This window comes from Coregonus lavaretus, assembly GCF_964263955.1.
Source record: "Coregonus lavaretus genome assembly, chromosome: 8".
NCBI lineage: Eukaryota > Metazoa > Chordata > Actinopteri > Salmoniformes > Salmonidae > Coregonus > Coregonus lavaretus.
In genome coordinates this window covers 45,677,995-45,700,001 of record NC_139995.1, presented here as the reverse complement: position 1 = coordinate 45,700,001, position 22,007 = coordinate 45,677,995, and the positions used below count along the sequence as shown (strand labels likewise).

The window sequence follows — 22,007 nt, the reverse complement described above, 5'->3', positions numbered from 1 at the left end:
ATTGACTATAATAGAGGATCCTGCTTTCTGGATACAACAGCCTTTAGTATTTTGGTCGGCCTTCAACTTGGGAAGCCGTTCTCACCTATCTAAAACAGAGTCATATTGAAAGTGAAATGATGGCCCCTATTCTTGTAATGGTCCCATTTACAAGAAATTGGTATAGAGATAGGAGAGCTAGACAGCCCTCCTCACTCGATACATTTGTGGAATGATCTAGTTATTCTATATCTAACACTGGAAAGTGAAAGTAACTCCACCAATCAATTTCACTTTCTACTATAGGCTATATACTGTATATGAAGCTGCAATCCTTTTTCACAACTACATCAGAATCTGTCTCAGGATAAACTAATTCTAACAAGGTAAGTCATTGTCATTACCATTTATCCAGCTGATAAAAAATATTGGTAGAGGCTCACTTGTTCAATATACTGTGTTATATCATTGTTACTATTATTAAAGCAATTTGTTTTATTTTGTAGTACAAGAGGAACATCTTTATACTGCGATGAATGTAAGTGCTCACTGTAATTTGTTCAAAAGGGAAATGTGTAACATTCTCTTCTATTGTTCCTATGCAGGCAGTTTCTTGTGAATACAGTTGCAAAGGGAGGGGATATTTCCGGTAACTTTCTAAATTAACCAGTCTTTGGAAACGTTCAAGAATGTTGGGAATTCACATGACATTTTGAAGACATAGAATAATAAAATATAATGTATTTAAATATGAAAAATAAAATCAGAAAGCTGTAAAACATATTCATACAACCCATCGATTTAGTGATTACCTTTTCTGTTTAATGTGAAGATTTTACCATTCAGTATCTTTTACTTTTACACTTTTTATTATTATATCAATATACTGTATACCTCTTCTAATATTTTGGTGTCAGTTGTCAAAACAGTCAATAGTAGCAGAGCTACTTTCAAATTACATTATTGATGATTAGATTTTTAACCATATGGTCTATCCACCAGAAACTGGAAAATATGTGTAGTGTTTTAAAAACACAATTCAGGCATAAATTCTAAAGGTTTCCATAGATTTCCGAAATGATATGTTAATTACAATAGTTTCTGAACATTCCTGATATTTTTGTAAATTACCGGGAGTTTTGCAACCCTACTTGTGAAAGAAATACATTAAGTACTTTGCGTTTTTTGGCCAGTAGTTTCTTGATGTCTGAAGCGACCTTCTCCACCATCTCATAAGAGTGATTGATCACGAAACCAGGACAAAAAAAGACCATGATTTGGGGAATTTTCACTAGATGTAATCCATAGAATGGCCTCCATTTTGGCCTTACCCAGGCCTCTTTTAAAGGTGCTACACATAGATTTTTAAAAAATGTTTGCATTGTAGTTTCAGAAAATGTCCATAATATATCTGCAGTAATAGTGGAATGATAGTCTTTCACAGTATTACTTATCCGACAGTGTTGTGATTGGCTGTGATATTTGCCTATTGATTTCTCTTTTTCTAGTGGAAATCTAGTCAAGCTCTGTCATTTCCTGGTTGCTAAAATTCTATACTGAACAAAAAAATAACCACAACATGCAACAATTTCAAAGATTTTACTACGTTACAGTTCATAGAAGGTAATCAGTCAATTAAAATAAATAAATTAGGCCCTAATCAATGGATTTCACATGACTGGGCAGGGGCGCAACCATGGGTGGGCCAGGGAGGGCATAGGCCCACCCACTTGGGAGCCAGGTCCACCCACTGGGGAGCCAGGCCCAGCCAATCAGAATGAGTTTTTCCGCACAAAAGGGCTTTATAGCAGACAGAAATACTCCTCCCCCCCCCCCCCCCCCCTCAGATGATCCCGCAGGTGAAGAAGCCGGATGTAGAGGTCCTGGGCTGGCGGGGTTACACGTGGTCTGCGGTTGTGAGGCCGGTTGGATGTACTGCCAAATTCTCTAAAATGACGTTGGAGGCGGCTTATGGTAGAGAAATGAACAGTCAATTATCTGGCAACAGTTCTGGTGGACATTCCTGCAGTCAGAATGCCAATTACAAGCTCCCTCAAAACTTGAGAAATGTGTGGCATTGTGTTGTGTGACAAAACTGCACATTTTAGTGGCCTTTTATTGTCCCCAGCACAAGGTGCACCTGTGTAATGATCATGCTGTTTAATCAGCGTCTTGATATGCCACACCTTTCAGGTGGATGGATTATCTTGGCAAAGGAGAAATGGTCAGCATCAGAGATGTAAACCAATTTGTGAACAAAATTTGAGAGAAATAAGCTTTTTGTGTGTATGGAACATTTCAGCTCATGAAACATGGGACCAACACTTTACATGTTGCGATTATATTTTTGTTTAGTTTACACTGTTTGCTCAGTTTCAGTTTATGTGAGAAAACAGGCACTGAATAGTGTAGCTAATAGTGCTGAGTGCAGTTCGGTTTTGGTTAGATTATAAAAAAATAAACGTTATTTTCAATTTCAGTTTCGATAATTATTTTAAAACATTAAATGCACCATGCGTTGTGGGTTGAATGCTGTAACAACACAGAATAAAACAATGAATAAAAGTCCCTTGATGTTAGTGACTGCCCATTACTGCTATTATTATTAAACATCATTATTTCAAAATACTTTCATAAAATATTTGCTGTTGTGTAAATTACATTTGTTTTATTTGATGACTTAATTATTTAATTCCAAGTCATCATCTCACCTCTATAGAGCTGCTGCCTATGCTGTCTGACAAAATCACAGTTTTAGTAGTTCTTCAAAGTAAATAAGGCATACTTTTATGACTGCTGAATACCAACTATCAATCAATTAGATCATGTATTTTCACGTAGAGATACCTCGCGAAGCATCTGCTCTCTATGTATCCCTCTTGATCGCGCATTCTATTGTTGCTTATTTAGCAGGCGTAAAAAAGAAATGACCGGACAAGTAGGTGCGTAATGGATTATGGTCATTGTAGTTAATTATTTCTGTGCTAAACTATGAAATCATTGGCCTGTTGGAAACTACAACTCCCTACTACATCGCACAGTTCGGGCATGATTGGATTTATCTCTAGAGAAACTGCAGGCAATGTGCACATTAAGCTCACAGACAAAAACCGAACTAAATGGAATTCAAATCATTGAACCGAAGTCAGTTAATTAGTTGTTAAAAAAAATAAAAAATAAAAACATTTTGGTTAATCGCTCAGAACTAGTAGGTGATCATTGTACCATCTAAATCACTGTAAAATATATCTTCAAAGTAAAAGGCTCAATCGTGAGTTTCCGCCATGTTACGGGGAAATGGGATGCGGGGAAGGGAGGAGATTTGTTTTGAATGCAACCTAGTGCTGTTTCAACTCACCTAGCTTCCATATTGGGGAGACGTTCTGAGAAATTCTATGTGTAGCACCTTTAAGACTCCGTTATGTTTCATCTGTAGGTTCTACAAAGCAAAAATATGTGTCATATGAAGCTTTACCGCTTGCTCTGTAATATGAGTAGTATTTCAATTATTTTTTACACTAATTTATGAATACTGAAAAATATAAACATTTTTAAAAGATATCGTTGAACATAATATACTCTATGGTCATATCAAAGGTCCAGAGTGGGATCTCCGCTACTTTTAGAGTTATGTTCCAATGGCGAGGGTGCATAAAGATGGAGGAATTCAAATATGACATCATTGTTTTTAGCACTACCCACAGAGTTCTTAAACTCAGAACTGCTGAAACTGGATTTTAAAGAATTGTTTCTAGCTTTGAAAGACTCCAAAAAGCGGCCGATCATTTCAGGCCCTGTGCCATCGCTGGGCAGCTGCCGTGAAAGATTCAGCAGGCTGCTGGCATTATACATCTGGCTAAAAGACTGCTGTACCTCTGTTGGCATAATTTTTATAGATAACTATGGCACATTCTTGAAACAGAAGTTGCTCTAAAGTAATGACGGAGTCCATCCAAATCATCTTAGTGCTGGACCCTGTCCACACATTTCAAGGCAGTGTTGACGCAATTACTTATCAGTGACCCAAACCCTGCTCAGATAATCCCTACCATTGTGTCGCTGAACTGTCATACTGCTGCTGCAAATATACATTTTCCCAGGGGTGTTGTCAGTCATAATGTAAATAACCTAATTTATGTTCCTCTAAATGCCTCTGTCAATCTGACAGCTACTGTCAGCAATAATATTGTGCCTATGAACCTGAGTTACAGTGGGGAAAAAAAGTATTTAGTCAGCCACCAATTGTGCAAGTTCTCCCACTTAAAAAGATGAGAGAGGCCTGTAATTTTCATCATAGGTACACGTCAACTATGACAGACAAAATGAGGAAAAAAAATCCAGAAAATCATATTGTAGGATTTTTTATGAATATATTTGCAAATTATGGTGGAAAATAAGTATTTGGTCAATAACAAAAGTTTCTCAATACTTTGTTATATACCCTTTGTTGGCAATGACACAGTTCAAACGTTTTCTGTAAGTCTTCACAAGGTTTACACACACTGTTGCTGGTATTTTGGCCCATTCCTCCATGCAGATCTCCTCTAGAGCAGTGATGTTTTGGGGCTGTCGCTGGGCAACACGAACTTTCAACTCCCTCCAAAGATTTTCTATGGGGTTGAGATCTGGAGACTGGCTAGGCCACTCCAGGACCTTGAAATGCTTCTTACGAAGCCACTCCTTCGTTGCCCGGGCGGTGTGTTTGGGATCATTGTCATGCTGAAAGACCCAGCCACGTTTCATCTTCAATGCCCTTGCTGATGGAAGGAGGTTTTCACTCAAAATCTCACGATACATGGCCCCATTCATTCTTTCCTTTACACGGATCAGTCGTCCTGGTCCCTTTGCAGAAAAACAGCCCCAAAGCATGATGTTTCCACCCCCATGCTTCATAGTAGGTATGGTGTTCTTTGGATGCAACTCAGCATTCTTTGTCCTCCAAACACGACGAGTTGAATTTTTACCAAAAAGTTCTATTTTGGTTTCATCTGACCATATGACATTCTCCCAATCCTCTTCTGGATCATCCAAATGCACTCTAGCAAACTTCAGACGGGCCTGGACATGTACTGGCTTAAGCAGGGGGACACGTCTGGCACTGCAGGATTTGAGTCCCTGGCGGCGTAGTGTGTTACTGATGGTAGGCTTTGTTACTTTGGTCCCAGCTCTCTGCAGGTCATTCACTAGGTCCCCCCGTGTGGTTCTGGGATTTTTGCTCACCGTTCTTGTGATCATTTTGACCCCACGGGGTGAGATCTTGCGTGGAGCCCCAGATTGAGGGAGATTATCAGTGGTTTTGTATGTCTTCCATTTCCTAATAATTGCTCCCACAGTTGATTTCTTCAAACCAAGCTGCTTACCTATTGCAGATTCAGTCTTCCCAGCCTGGTGCAGGTCTACAATTTTGTTTCTGGTGTCCTTTGACAGCTCTTTGGTCTTGGCCATAGTGGAGTTTGGAGTGTGACTGTTTGAGGTTGTGGACAGGTGTCTTTTATACTGATAACAAGTTCAAACAGGTGCCATTAATACAGGTAACGAGTGGATGACAGAGGAGCCTCTTAAAGAAGAAGTTACAGGTCTGTGAGAGCCAGAAATCTTGCTTGTTTGTAGGTGACCAAATACTTATTTTCCACCATAATTTGCAAATAAATTCATTAAAAATCCTACAATGTGATTTTCTGGAGAAAAAAAATGCTCAATTTGTCTGTCATAGTTGACGTGTACCTATGATGAAAATTACAGGCCTCTCTCATCTTTTTAAGTGGGAGAACATGCACAATTGGTGGCTGACTAAATACTTTTTTCCCCCACTGTATACTGTTAGCACTGAGACGGTTTGCCCTAGTAGGAAGCCCACTGTGAGCAGTTCACACTGCACTATCAATTATAAATATTCCTGTCATGTGTACCTCTGATAAGCCTCCCAGTAAAGCAATAAAAACAATCAAGCAACTGAGAAAAGCGGGAAAAATAGCCCACGTTAACATATGTAGCCAAATAAACAATGTTCATGAAATCGATAACTTGCTAGAAATAGAAAGCATTCATATACTGGCTATCTCTGAAACACACTTAGATAATTCCTTTGATGATACAGTGTTAGCAATATATGGTAATAACATCTACAGAAGAGACAGAAATGCCAATGGTGGAGGTGTAGCTGTTTATATTCAGATGCTGTTGAAGTAATATGGCTACAGGTTCACCTGCCTCATCTAAAGCCTATTCTTTTGGGGAGTTGCTATAGACCACCAAGTGCTAACAATCAGTATTTGGATAATATGTGTGAAATGCTTGATAATGTGTGTGATATCACCAGAGAGGTATATTTTCTAGGTGACCTAAATATTGACTGATTTTCATCAAGCTGTCCACCACACAGTCCAAGAAAAAGTTTCAAACTGTAATGTTCTGAAGGCTGGGCCTAATGTAGTGTATAAGAGATAATACAATAGGTTTTGTAGTGATTCCTATGTTGAAGAAGTAAATAATATTTGCTGGTCTGTTGTGTGTTATGAGGAACAAGCAGATGCTGCACTTGACGCATTCATGAAATTGCTTATTCCAGTTACTAATAAGCATGCACCCAATAAGAAAATGACCAAAAACTGTTAAATACCTGTGGATTGACGAAGAATTGAAAAATGGTATGGTTGAGAGGGACGAGGCAAAAGGAATGGCAAATAAGTTTGGCTGCATAGCTGATCGTCAAATGTATTGTACACTATGTAAAGTGTTGGTCCCATGTTTCCTGAGCTGAAATAAAAAATCACATTTTCCATATGCACAAAAAGCTCCCGCCTATTCCTCTCTTTGGATTGGTAGATAGATCTAATTATTTTAATAATTTTTTTATTATTCAATGAGGGTTGTTGACGTCAACTGCCTGTATACAACAGAGAGAGATGCTATGCTACTAGCCTCATGTCATGAATATGCATAGTCATCTCGAGACAACTCCAATATAAAGTGTTTTTTCCAAAGTTCCCGGGATGTCATGTGTCCTACTTATATCAGTACACTCGTAACAACGTAAGCATTATGAAACTTCTATTCGACCAAATATACCTCACTTAGCAAATGGCATTACTTTTTCTGTTGACCAGATTCGACACTCTCTCATTGTGACCTCCATACAAAAACGCCTTGCTTGGTGAGTGAAAACAATGCCACCTGCTGGAAAATGCATATTTTAGGCCAAGTTGGGCCTCTTCGCCTCTTCCTCTCTGGCATTACCAACAGAGTGTATGTGAAAATGGATTTTAAATTGTTGCCCTCTTCTAGTGATTTGCAGGATGTGCAATGATACAACTAGAAGGAGGGATTTGATTGGTTACATTGCCTATAATATCTCGTGGACAGATTAAACGGGAAGTGAAAGCTACATTGAATTGCCTACAATGCCAATGTATCTGTATAAAATGGGCCATAACTTATTTTGTTTTCAATAATCATGTTTATATTTTTGATATTAATAAATTATTGTAAAAGCAATAAAATAATATAACTCTAAATACTACTCATATTAGAGAGCATGCGGTAAAGCTTAATATGCTTTTTAGAGCATACAGATTAAACACTATGGAGTCTTAAAGGAGGCCTGTGTAAAAATGCCAAAATGTCATGAATATGCCAACTTTGATAGATTATTTCTCAATTATGCTTTTAGATACACATTTCAAATATGTGTCAACAATCCTTCCTCCAAAGGATCATTCGATGGATTAAATTTAGTGAAAACCCCCAAAATCATGCTGTTTTTTTGTCCTGGTTTCGTGAGGAATCACTCATAGAGAGAATTCGTCAACAGGATGAACTACCTTCTTTTCTCTCATCAATTCGAATGACAAATAATAAAATATATATACAGTACCAGTTAAAAGTTTGGACACACCTACTCATTCCAGGGTTTTTCTTTATTTTCACTATTTTCTACATTGTATAATAATAGTGAAGACATCAAATCTATGAAATAACACATATGGAATCATGTAGTAACCAAAAAAGTGTTAAACAAATCAAAGTAGATTTTAGATTCTTCAAAGTAGCCACCCTTTGCCTTGATGACCGCTTTGCACACTCTTAGCATTCTCTCAACCAGCATCATGAGGAATGCTTTTCCAACAGTCTTGAAGGAGTTCCCACATATGCTGAACACTTGTTGGCTGCTTTTCCTTCACTCTGCGGTCCAACTCATCCCAAACCATCTCAATTGGGTTGAGGTCAGGTGATTGTGGAGGCCAGGTCATCTGATGCAGCACTCCATCACTCTCCTTCTTGGTCAAATAGCCCTTACCCAGCCTGGAGGTGTGTTTTGGGTCATTGTCCTGTTGAAAAACAAATGATAGTCCCACTAAGCGCAAACCAGATGGGATGGCGGTCCTCATGAGAGCCAGTTTCATCATAGCGCTTGATGGTTTTTGCTACTGCACTTGAAGAAACGTTCAAAGTTCTTGAAATGGTCCGGATTGACTGACCTTCATGTCTTAAAGGAATGATGGACTGTCATTTCTCTTTGCGTGTTTGAGCTGTTCTTGCCATAATATGGACTTGGTCTTTTACCAAATAGGGCTATCTTCTGTATACCCCCCCCCCCCCCCCTACCTTGTCACAACACAACAGATTGGCTCAAACACAATAAGAAGGAAAGAAATTCCACAAATTAACAAGGCACACCTGTTAATTGAAATGCATTCCAGGTGACTACTCCATGAAGCTGGTTGAGAGAATGCCAAGAGTGTGCAAAGCTGTCATCAAGGCAAAGGGTGGCTACTTTGAAGAATCTCAAATATAACATATAAAAGTTTAACACTTTTTTGGTTACTACATAATTTCATATGTGTTTTATCATAGTTTTGATGTCTTCACTATTATTATACAATGTAGAAAATAGTCAAAATAAAGAAAAACCCTGGAATGAGTAGGTGTGTCCAAACTTTTGACTGGTACTGTATATATAGTTACTGTATTATTTCACATCATTTTGCAACACTTTCCAATCCTTGAGTAATCAGCAATACTGTAAATAAGCACCCAGGGTGTCTGTCGTTGAACTAACAACTCTGAAATCAAATCTGATCAAAATATGCAAATATTATTTTAATGTGGCCCTTAGCAGACTGTGATAGTTGCAGTACAGAAATGACATACTATTCACCCCCAAATAGCCTATTCTGTTAAAAGCCATTGGGGCTGCATTTGGGCTGCCCATGGAAACTGGAACACCACCACCAAAGAAGGGTAAGAGTCATGACATATTGTGGAAACAGCATGAGACATATCTGAAAAATACAATTGATCCCTGATCTGTATATTCGGTTTTAGAACATGCATTGACAAAAGTCCAAAGGCATGCATACATCGATTTGACTGTACTCTGATGTATTGTGTGAAAAAACATTTATTATTGTACATTCATTTAAATTAAGGTGAAGATATCTTTTGAAAGTGATGGGGGGAATTGGAAACGGGAAATTACAGCCATGTTCATTTAATAAAAATAAAATCCTTTGTGTCACACAGAATTTGACGACCCATGGAGGAAAGTATCTTGGAGGTAAGCACGTACTGACTGACCAAGTATGGAGAAGAATGCAAAGGATGTTACAATCAATATCAAGGGATGTGCATACAGTGTGCTATGCTAAATTGATGATAAATCATTGTCTCTGACAGTAAACAAAACAGGGATGAGATGGTGAGGGTCCTGAGGAACTTTGAACTGAATGATCCTGACGTGGGTCAGCTGAGATGCCTGCTACATGGACCAGTCGGAGCAGGGAAGTCCAGCTTCATCAACTCAGTAAACAATGTCTTCCAAGGACGCATAACATCTGGTGCCCTGGTAGCAGCTGCCTCTGGCACAAGCTTCACCATGACAGTAAGTTACTATAAAATAGGAATGTAGTGCCACTGATCACAAATCACTATTAATGGATGAAACATGGATCCCTAGCATACCTTTGTACACAAACACCTGCTATGATTATGCTGTGTAAATTCACCACCAGGGACACCTGAAGTCAATATTAAATGAATCGCTCTTTATTGTCAGCAAGCTGGAGAGGTTCCAACAAACTTAATGCACCATAGTACACGTCGATCGGGAGCTCTCTTATATACTGCTTACACAGACAAGTTATATTAGCATGATTGACATTATTCATCATGAATTCATCATTAACGTTTGGTTCATGCATATGACCGACCAATACCTCACAAGGTTTCTTCTCTCCAAGCTGAGTCCTTGAAACTGAGATACCCATTTAGGTTCTCAAAGCAATGTTCTGGGCGTACTGCCAAATTGCTTATACTGATAGTGAGGATTCCTCCCAGGCACGATCAATCGGTCACTTGCATGAACCCAGTTAAATTGGTTATTAGAAAAGCAGAAACATAAAAAAAACATATTTTCCTTCACAAGTGGGTTTTAAAAATATGTTTATTTTCAGTACAAAACACACTACATTAAAAATGGAAAATCCCGTCTGCCTTTTGCATTCAATGATGTCATGGGTCTGGAGGCACAAGAAAATGGGATGCAACCTGAAGACATCATCAGTGCTCTGAAGGGCCATCTACCAGAAGGCTATAAGGTAAATCAGAATACACAAATGTATTCATACACATGCAAATAATATTACACTGTAAATGTAGCCTTCCTTCACCCAACAAACAATGTAAATAGTTCTGCTCTTTCTACACTCTTAGAAAAAAGGGTTCCAAAAGGGTTCTTCGGCTGTCCCATATGAGAACCCTTTTTGGTTCCAGGTAGAACCCTTTTAGGTTCCATGTAGAACCTTTTCCACAGAGGGTTGTACATGGAACCCAAAAGGGTTCTACCTGGAACCAAAAGGTTCTACCTTGAACCAAAAAGGGTTTTTCAAAGGGTTCTCCTATGGAGTTTAGGTTCTAGATGGCACCTTTTTTTCTAAGAGTGTACCAACATCAGCCAAATAATCACTTTTTTCAATGCCAAATTAAACAAAACAAACAAGTAATAGTTTTAAACAGATAAGTCCTTTCAGACCAGTCTTGTCTTTCCTTGTGCTAGTTCAATCCTTGCTGGCCATTAACTGAGGAAAGTGCAGAATATAATAAGAAGCCTACGTCAAGTCACAAGGTTCACTGTTTGGTGAGTGTTGTGCCAGCAGACAAAATCTCTCTCATGTCAAGTGATGTCACAGCCAAGATGAGGAAAGTCAGAGAAAAAGCCAGTAAACTGGGTGAGCTCTTCCAACCCCTTTATGTTTCTCTGTGTCTTTGGCTGTAGATAGCTCTTGATCTTCACTTTCACAATTACTTGAAACATTGTTACCTACTGTGCATTCGGAAAGTATTCAGACCCCTTGACTTTTTCCACATTTTGTTACGTTACAGCCTTATTCTAAAATGGATTAAATAGTTTTTTCCCCTCATCAATGTACACACAATACAAAGCAAAAAGCAGGTTTGTAGATTTGTTTTGCAAATTTATAAAAAATAAAAACTGCAATATCACATTTACATAAGTATTCAGACACTTTGCTCAGTACTTTTTTGAAGCACCTTTGGCAGCGATTACAGCTCGAGTCTTCTTGGGTATGACGGTACAAGCCTGGCACACCTGTATTTGGGGAGTTTCTCCCATTCTTCTCTGCAGATCCTCTCAAGCTCTGTCAGGTTGGATGGGGAGCGTCACTGCACAGCTATTTTCAGGTCTCTCCAGAGATGTTCGATCGGGTTCAAGTCCGGGCTCTGGCTGGGCCACTCAAAGATATTCAGAGACTTGTCCCAAAGCCACTCCTGCGTTGTCTTGGCCGTGTGCTTAGGGTCGTTGTCCTGTTGGAAGGTGAACCGTCACCCCAGTCTGAGTTATTGAGCTCCCTGGAGCAGGTTTTCATCAAGGACCTCTCTGTGTTTTACTCCGTTCATCTATCCCTCGATCCTGACTAGTCTCTCAGTCCCTGCCGCTGAAAAACATCTCCACAGCATGATGCTGCCACCACCATGCTTCACCCTAGGGCTGGTGCCAGGTTTCCTCGAGAGTTCAATCTTGGTTTCGTCAGACCAGAGAATCTTGTTTCTCATGGTCTGAGTCCCTTAGGTGCCTTTCATGTGCCTTTTACTGAGGAGTGGCTTCCTTCTGGCCAGTCTACCATAAAGGTCTGATTGGTGGAGTGCCTTTTACAGAGGAGTGGCTTCTGTCTGGCCACTCTACCATAAAGGCCTGATTGGTGGAGGGCTGCAAAGATGGTTGTCCTTCTGGAAGGTTCTCCCATCTCCACAGAGGAACTCTGGAGCTCTGTCAGAGTGACCTTCGGGTTCTTGGTCACCTCCCTGACCAAGGCCCTTCTCCCATGATTACTCAGTTTGGCCGGGCGGCCAGCTCTATGAAGAGTCTTGGTGGTTCCAAACTTCTTCCATTTAAGACTAATGGAGGCCACTGTGTTATTGGGGACCTTCAATGCTGCAGACATTTTTTTGTACCCTTTCCCAGATCTGTGCCTCGACATAATCCTGTCTCGGATCTCTACGGACAATTCCTTCGACCTCATGGCTTGGTTTTTGCTCTGACATGCACTGTCTACTGTGGGACCTTATATAGACTGGTGTGTGCCTTAACCAAATCATGGCCAATCAATTACATTTACCACAGGTGGACTCCAATCAAGTTGTAGAAACATTTCAAGGATGATCAATGGAAACAGGATGCACCTGAGCTGAATTTCGAGTCTCATAGCAAAGGGTCTGAAAACCTATGTAAATAAGGTATTTCTGTTTTTTATTTTTAATACATTTGCAAACAATTTTAAAAACCTGTGATCGTTTTGTGATTATGGAGTATTGTGTGTAGATTGATTAGATTATATATATGTATTAATCCATTTTAGAATAAGGCTGTAACATAACAATATGTGGAAAATGTCAAGGGCTCTGAATACTTTCCGAATGCACTGTATATATTAGCCCTTCCATTCTATCATTTCTATAAACAGGAATCCCTCAGGTTGTTGTCATGACCATGCCAGACAAGGCTTGTGATCTGGTGGACAGGGATGTGAAGAACATCTACACCAGCAAGGCAATCAAAAAGAAGGTAAGTCATGTTTTACATTACATTAATCCTGAAGTCACATTCAATCTTGATTGTTCAGGTAAAGCAAAAGTTCTGCTCACTCAGGTAAAGCAAAAGTCCTGCTTTCTCAGGTAAAACAAAAGGCTTGCTTACTCAGGTAAAGCAAAAGTCCTCGTTTCTCAGCTAAAGCATAAGTAATTTTTGTCCAACATTTCTCAGATGCAGATCTGCAGTAATGAGCTGGGAGTTCCCATGAACTGCATCCTACCGGTGAAAAACTACCATGAGGAGGGGGAGCTGGATGATGATATGGACATCCTGATACTGAACGCCATGACTCAGATTATGAACTTTGCCAACGACTACCTCTGGGACCTCCAACAACATGCATGAGTGTCAAGCGCTAGGAGATTTGAGAGCCCTGCAGTATACTCCTATGTCTATATAGACTAGACATATTTTTTGAAGGCAGGATGAAGTAAGATTGGTGTGAAAGTTCTCCTTTCAATGTTTTCATATTGCTTCATAAAGTACAATGAGTTATATAAAATCAATGTCAGTTATCTATGCATCATGTTTTGCATTCTATCAAAGATACTAGCTTATCTAATGCAAGTGTACACTGTTGGGTGTTACATGTCTTGAACCTAAAACAGTTATTTGGTTGTCAATGTAAAACCCTCTCTGGTTCATCTTAGCTAGCTAGTAGCTCTAGTTAGATCCCTGTGGAATATGGATACCTTCCATACAGGGTTCTAGTGTGATACGCCAAAAAGAGTACACCGCCACTACATTGAGTCACTATAAGTCGATACTTGTAAAAATGTCCATTTTTAAAATGCTTTTCTTGTACCTATGTTTGTCCTGTGCAACTGCAGGCTTTTTTTGGGTGCTGAAGTACGTTGTTTTTGCAGTTACACAGGGCAAACATATACATTTTTATAAGTATCGACTGCTAGTGACTCGATGTAGTTGGTGGTACACTCCGCCGATACTCATCGCAACTCATCTCTGTAGAGATGTATATGACAGAGTTGAGTTTACTCAGCTAGCTAGCTAGCTAGCTAACTTATTTGTAGAAAACTAGCCTATATGCATGGCACATTCTAAATATCTGATGGCTGATAGCATTCCATACAAGACAAGACAGAATGCATAAATAAGCCAACAAATATTAGTTAAATAAAATATGGAACAGTTAACCAAAACCTGCATAGACTAATGGGGCGTTCACATGCTGTCGGGTTTATCTGAAGTTTGTAGTTTCAACTGGGAAATTTCAATTGAACAACCCTCCAAGTCGTAATTACAAGTGGGAAACTCTGAGAAAATGTTGTTACCAGAGTTGCCGAGTTGTGACGTTTCACCACTGAACTTTTACATTTTAAACCAAATGATGACAACAAATCCGTTTTTTGACAATTACAAACGTATTAATATGGATAATGTAGCTAGTTTTACCATATTATTAATGTTACGCAAGCTAGCTAACTTTATTATTAGAAATTTTAGATAGCCTATCAAGCTACCTAAAATCCTATTGGTTGAAGAATTGTTCCGACATCAAAACAACTTGAACAATTTACAAATTCCCACTTCACGGTTTCCAACTTCTCACGAGCATGTGAATGCCTGATTAGATAGTGAAGCCCGTTTTAGCATGGGCAGCACCATTGAGGAATTTCACCATTTTGACCTAGATAGTTTGTGTGTATGATATGTAGGCTACGTGTGCCTTTTTTTCCCCATTGATGAAGTTCTGTCCTTGAGTTGTTCTTGTCTATTAATGTTCTGTATTATGTCATGTTTCATGTTTTGTGTGGACCCCAGGAAGAGTAGCTGCTGCTTTTGCAACAGCTAATGGGGATCCTAATAAAATACCAAATACCATTTTCAAGTAGGCAACTCGGTGGGACTTCCTATGGGTTAAGGAAGGATCACATAATTCCATCCAGGTCATCAGGTGGATCAGCCAAAGAGTGATACTCATTAGCAAACATTCCATAACTGTAAGTGGAAGTAAATCACCAACCTTGGCTTTATACCTTTTCAAACACACTCCAGGTGGCAGTGTACACCATTTCAGTTTGTTTACCAACTCATAGAAGTAGTAAAATAAGAAATGCACTACTTTAAAATGGAGCAGAGGAGGCTGGTGGGAGGAGCTATAGGAGAATGGGCTCATTGTAATGGCTGGAATGGGATAAATGGAACGGCATTAAACATTTGGAAACCACATTTGACTCTGTTCCATTAATTACATTCCAGCCATTACAATGAGACCGTCCTCCTATAGCTCTTCCCACCAGCCTCCTCTGAAATTGAGATAGTCTCAATGGCCCTGCCCATGCTGTCACAACAACATAATGGGACAGATACAAAGTAAGAAGTCTAACTAAGTCTATGGCAAGCTGACAGCAAAGCATTTACTTAGACATCTCATAACCCCCCGAGTGGCGCAGTGGTCTAAGGCACTGCATTGCAGTGCTAGCTGTGCCACTAGAGATCCTGGTTTGAATCCAGGCTCTGTCGTAGCTGGCTGTGACCGGGAGACCAATGGGGCGGTGCACAATTGGTCCAGGGTAGGGGAGGGAATGGCCGGCAGGGATGTAGCTCAGTTGGTAGAGAATGGTGTTTGCAACGCCAGGGTTGTGGGTTCGATTCCCACAGGGGGCCAGTATGAAAAATAAAATAATGTATGCACTCACTAACTGTAAGTTGCTCTGGATAAGATTGTCTGCTAAATAACTAAAATGTGATCTTTGAATCTGTAACAGCATGGGGAGCACCATTGAGGCTATCTCCATTTTAAAGCAGCACATTTCTTCTTCTACTACTTCAATGCAGCAAAGGTGTCGGCTAGAGAGGATGTGCACAGATTCCGGCAGGGATTTGTAGTCTTACATGACAAAGTATCAGCTTTTTAATTGTTTCATAAAATGCAATAAACTGAATAATGTTTCATTTCTCTCATACACCATAAAAGGCATTTTATTTTGTCCAACAAGTGTTTAAAGGCCTTTATTGTTTCGTTCTGACATCTGGGATGGGGAGTAGAGGGTGGAGGCCCACCTCTTTTTTCTTTTTTTTCTTTACATACCAATTTTATTATGATTAAATAATGTAATGTGAGCAACATGATCATTCCATTGTATGTATTTCTTAGTTTTGTTTTTCTTACGGATATATACAGTATCAGTCAAAAGTTTGGACACACCTACTCAGTCAAGGGTTTTTCTTCATTTTTACTAATTTCTACATTGTAGAATAATAGTGAAGACATTAAAACTATGAAATAACACATTTACATTTACATTTTCGTCATTTAGCAGACACTCTTATCCAGAGCGACTTACAAATTGGTGCATTCACCTTATGATAGCCAGTGGGACAACCACTTTACAATATATATTTTTTTTGGGGGGGGGTGGGGTAAGGGGGGGTAGAAGGATTACTTTATTCTATCCCAGGTATTCCTTAAAGAGGTGGAGTTTCAAGTGTCTCCGGAAGGTGGTGAGTGACTCCGCTGTCCTGGTGTCGTGAGGGAGCTTGTTCCACCATTGGGGTGCCAGAGCAGCGAACAGTTTTGACTGGGCTGAGCGGGAACTGTGCTTCCGCAGAGGTAGGGGGGCCAGCATACCAGAGGTGGATGAACGCAATGCTCTCGTTTGGGTGTAGGGACTGATCAGAGCCTGAAGGTACGGAGGTGCCGTTCCCCTCACAGCTCCGTAGGCAAGCACCATGGTCTTGTAGCAGATGCGAGCTTCAACTGGAAGAAAGTGGAGTGTGCGAAGGAGCGGGGTGACGTGAGAGAACTTGGGAAGGTTGAACACCAGACGGGAGCCCAGCCAACAGCGTGTTGCAGTAATCCAGACGGGAGATGACAAGTGCCTGGATTAGGACCTGTGCCGCTTCCTGTGTAAGGCAGGGTCGTACTCTGCGAATGTTGTAGAGCATGAACCTACAGGATCGGGTCACCGCTTTGATATTAGCGGAGAACGACAGGGTGTTGTCCAGGGTCACGCCAAGGCTCTTTGCACTCTGGGAGGAGGACACAACAGAGTTGTCAACCGTGATGGCGAGATCATGGAACGGGCAGTCCTTCCCCGGGAGGAAGAACAGCTCCGTCTTGCCGAGGTTCAGCTTTAGGTGGTGCTCCGTCATCCACACTGATATGTCTGCCAGACATGCAGAGATGTGATTCGCCACCTGGTTATCAGAAGGGGGAAAGGAGAAGATGAATTGTGTGTCATCTGCGTAGCAATGATAGGAGAGGCCATGTGAGGATATGACAGAGCCAAGTGACTTGGTGTATAGCGAGAATAGGAGAGGGCCTAGAACTGAGCCCTGGAGGACACCAGTGGTGAGAGCACGTGGTGCAGAGACAGATTCTCACCACACCACCTGGTAGGAGCGACCTGTCAGGTAGGACGCAATCCAAGAGTGAGCCGCGCCGGAGATGCCCAACTCGGAGAGGGTGGAGAGGAGGATCTGATGATTCACAGTATCAAAGGCAGCAGATAGGTCTAGAAGGACGAGAGGAGAGAGAGTTAGCTTTAGCAGTGCGGAGAGCCTCCGTGACACAGAGAAGAGCAGTCTCAGTTGAATGACCAGTCTTGAAACCTGACTGGTTTGGATCAAGAAGGTCATTCTGAGAGAGATAGCAAGAGAGTTGGCTAAAGACGACACCCTCAAGAGTTTTGGAGAGAAAAGAAAGAAGAGATACTGGTCTGTAGTTGTTGACATCGGAGGGATCGAGTGTAGGTTTTTTGAGAAGGGGTGCAACTCTTGCTCTCTTGAAGACGGAAGGGACATAGCCAGCGGTCAAGGATGAGTTGATGAGCGAGTTGAGGTAAGGGAGAAGGTCTCCGGAAATGGTCTGGAGAAGAGAGGAGGGGATAGGGTCAAGTGGGCAGGTTGTTGGGCGGCCGGCCGTTACAAGTCACAAGATTTCGTGGTCCTCTGTAGCTCAGCTGGTAGAGCACGGCGCTTGTAACGCCAAGGTAGTGGGTTCGATCCCCGGGACCACCCATACACAAAAAAATAAATAATGTATGCACGCATGACTGTAAGTCGCTTTGGATAAAAGCGTCTGCTAAATGGCATATTATTATTTCATCTGGAGAGAGAGGGGAGAAAGAAGTCAAAGCATAGGGTAGGGCAGTGTGAGCAGGACCAGCGGTGTCATTTGACTTAACAAACGGGGATCGGATGTCGTCAACCTTCTTTTCAAAATGGTTGATGAAGTCATCCACAGAGAGAGGGGGGGGGGGGGGAGGATTCAGCAGGGAGGAGAAGGTGACAAAGAGCTTCCTAGGGTTAGAGGCAGATGCTTGGAATTTAGAGTGGTAGAAAGTGGCTTTAGCAGCAGAAACAAAGGAAGAAATGTAGAGAGGAAGGAGTGAAAAGATGCCAGGTCCGCAGGGAGTCTAGTTTTCCTCCATTTCCGCTCGGCTGCCTGGAGCCCTGTTCTGTGAGCTCGCAATGATTCGTTAAGCCACGGAGCAGGAGGGGAGGACCGAACCGGCCGGGAGGATAGGGGACATAGAGAGTCAAAGGATGCAGAAAGGGAGGAGAGGAGGGTTGAGGAGGCAGAATCAGGAGATTGGAGGGAGAAGGATTGAGCAGAGGGAAGAGATGATAGGATGGAAGAGGAGAGAGTAGCGGGAGAGAGAGAGCGAAGGTTGCGACAGCGCATTACCATCTGAGTAGGGGCAGAGTGAGTAGTGTTGGAGGAGAGCGAGAGAGAAAAGGATACAAAGTAGTGGTCGGAGACTTGGAGGGGAGTTGCAGTGAGATTAGTAGAAGAACAGCATCTAGTAAAGATGAGGTCAAGTCGTATTGCCTGCCTTGTGAGTAGGGAAGGACGGTGAGAGGGTGAGGTCAAAAGAGGAGAGGAGTGGAAAGAAGGAGGCAGAGAGAAATGAGTCAAAGGTAGACGTAGGGAGGTTAAAGTCACCCAGAACTGTGAGGGGTGAGTCATCCTCAGGAAAGGAACTTATCAAGGTGTCAAGCTCATTGATGAACTCTCCAAGGGAACCTGGAGGGCGATAAATGATAAGGATGTTAAGCTTAAATGGGCTAGTGACTGTGACAGCATGGAATTCAAATGAGGAGATAGACAGATGGGGAGAAAGAGAGAATGTCCACTTGGGAGAGATGAGGATTCCTGTGCCTCCACCCCGCTGACCAGATGCTCTCGGGGTATGCGATAACATATGGTCAGACGAGGAGAGAGCAGTAGGAGTAGCAGTGTTTTCTGTGGTAATCCATGTTTCCGTCAGCGCCAAGAAGTCGAGGGACTGGAGGGTAGCATAGGCTGAGATTAAATCTGCCTTGTTGGCCGCAGAACGGCAGTTCCAGAGGCTGCCGGAGACCTGGAACTCCACGTGGGTCGTGCGTGCAGGGACCACCAGGTTAGAGTGGCAGCAGCCACGCAGTGTGAGGCGTTTGTATAGCCTGTGCGGAGAGGAGAGAACAGGGATAGACAGACACATAGTTGACAGGCTACAGAAAATGGCTACAATAATGCAAAGGAGATCGGAATGAAATGAACTAAACATCTGGGAAAGCGAGAGAGCGGGGCCTCCCTCACTTACATTTCACTGAAACACTCAAATATAACTCTCCCAACTTCCACTCTCCCAAAGAAATTATAATTGTTGTAAACTACAGCGGTTCAATGTTTTCTAGGAATAGACTAACTTAGTTTATTCAGCTAGCTAACTTGGTACAGTATACTTCCGTGAAAATCGTCCAGGGCACTGAATCCTATGACGCCATAGACAACTAGCATGCCAGCCTCCAATAACACGGTTTAGCACCAATACTCGGTTACAACAAACCACCAGTGTGTTACCACGCCAAGCAGATCATTCATGTCCGTGTCTAACGTTGTGTTAAGTTTTGGGTTAGTTTTGACAGTGAGTCCGTCGTCAACTTATTCAGCCAGTTAGTTAGCTAGAATAGTTAGCATACTAGCTAGCCATTGCTCTCTGCCAACGGAAAAAAAAAACTCCTCCCACGGCACGAACACACAGAGAGCCAAGCTAACGTTAACTAGTCACCCATGTCCCAAATTCCCTTGAACGACTCTGGTTACCAGTATGTAAAAACAAAACACAACTGTAGGTTATAACTTACCCTTAGTAGCTACTGTTAGCCAGTTAAGTGCAAAGCTAGCCACTGAATCGATTCAGCCAGTTCGCGTCTGTTCGCTAGGTCGTTCCAGCTATTGTCTAGTTAGCTATCCAGGTAGTAACAAGCTAGCTACATTTCGAGTACAGTAGCTACTAACTACCTAACGTTAACGCTTCAGATAATGAGGTTTAGAAAAACAGCTGAATGGTAGGCAGCTAGCTGGCATCATTACAGGTACTCTTAAGCGTGAAATAACATTGAAAACAACTATCCACAGTTGATAATAGTTACCAGTAGCTACCCGCTAGCTAGTCCAGGTAGTGGGTTAGCTAGCCTCGTCCTTCAGCGAGCTCAGCCGAATACAATACTTACCTACAATAATTACCTACAATAACCTACGATAACCTACGATAACTACCTAGATAAACTACCTACAATCTAAATACATGGTTTAAGCTTTACTCGACACCATATAAGCCAAGCTTACCTCCCGCTAGAGAGAAACACAACCGCCCCCGACGACTCCTGCTATGGAATCATGCAGTAACCAAAAAAGTGTTAAACAAATCAAAATATATTTTATATTGAGATTATTCGAAGTAGCCACCCTTTGACTTGACGACAGATTTGCACACTCTTGGCATTCTCTCAACCAGTTTCATGACGAATGCTTTTCCAACAGTCTTGAAGGAGTTCCCACATATGCTGAGCACTTGTTGGCTGCTTTTCCTTCACTCTGCGGTCCAACTCATCCCAAACCATCTCAATTGGGTTGTGGTCGGGAAATTGTGGAGGCCAGGTCATTTGATGCAGCACTCCATCATTCTCCTTGGTCAAATAGCCCTTACACAGCCTGGAGGTGTGTTCTGGGTCATTGTCCTGTTGAAAAACAAATTATAGTCCCACTAAGCATACATCAGATGGGATGGCATATCGCTGCAGAATGCTGTGGTAGCCATGCTGGTTAAGTGTGCCTGTCACGCCTACTCCCACTCCCCCTCCCTGGCGCTTGAGGGCGCCAGACTGCCCATCATTACGCACACCTGTCACCATCGTTACACGCATCAGCGCTTCATTGGACTCACCTGGACTCCATCACGTCATTGATTGCATCCCCTATATCTGTCACTTCCTCAGTTTCATTCCCGTGTGTGAATTGATGTTGTTTTGTTTCTCTCGTCCAGACGCTGTTCTTGCTTTGTTTCATGTCTATTTATTATTAAATCCTCACCCTGTACTTGCTTCCCGTCTCCCAGCCTCTGTCGTTACAGAATGCAGACACCACAATTGGAAGCATCAGTGAGTTATTTTTGATTTTTATGGTGATGTCAGGTCTTGGTGCCGCTGCCGAAGCAACCGGGGATGCCTCAGCTGGCTCATCAGGCTCCCATGCCTCAGCTGGCTCGTCAGGCTCCCATGCCTCAGCTGGCTCGTCAGGCTCCCATGCCTCAGCTGGCTTGTCAGGCTCACAAGCCTCGGTTGGCTTGGCAGATTCTCACCCCACGCCTCAGCCAGCTCCTCAGGCTCCCACTCCTCAGCCTGCTCGTCAAGGTCTCCACGCCTCATCCAGCTCGTCAAGCTCCCACGCCTCAGTTATTCCACATTTTGTTGTGTTACAGCCTGAATTCAAAATGGATTAAATTGATTTTCTTCTCACCCATCTACACAAAATAGCACATAATGACAAAGTGAAAACATGTTTTTAGAAATGTAAGCACATTTATTGAAAATGAAATATCTAATTTACATAAGTATCCACACCCCTTTGTTATGACACTCCAAAATGAGCTCAGGTGCATCCCATTTCCTTGGGTCTTCCTTGAGATGTCAG

The 22,007-nt window shown here is 41.8% G+C and overlaps 1 protein-coding gene across 1 annotated transcript; it reads left to right on the top strand.

The window, feature by feature from the left end:
- The first annotated feature begins 285 nt into the window (after positions 1-285).
- Positions 286-15,053, top strand: LOC311133210 (interferon-induced protein 44-like). Its single transcript, XM_084166694.1, has 9 exons — positions 286-365; positions 486-517; positions 9,147-9,219; positions 9,502-9,535; positions 9,655-9,859; positions 10,431-10,574; positions 11,033-11,204; positions 12,957-13,057; positions 13,256-15,053. The coding sequence occupies exons 2-9, from the start codon at positions 512-514 to the stop codon at positions 13,427-13,429; spliced, it is 909 nt and encodes a 302-aa protein (XP_084022820.1). The 5' UTR covers positions 286-365; positions 486-511; the 3' UTR covers positions 13,430-15,053.
- The last annotated feature ends 6,954 nt before the right edge of the window (positions 15,054-22,007 follow it).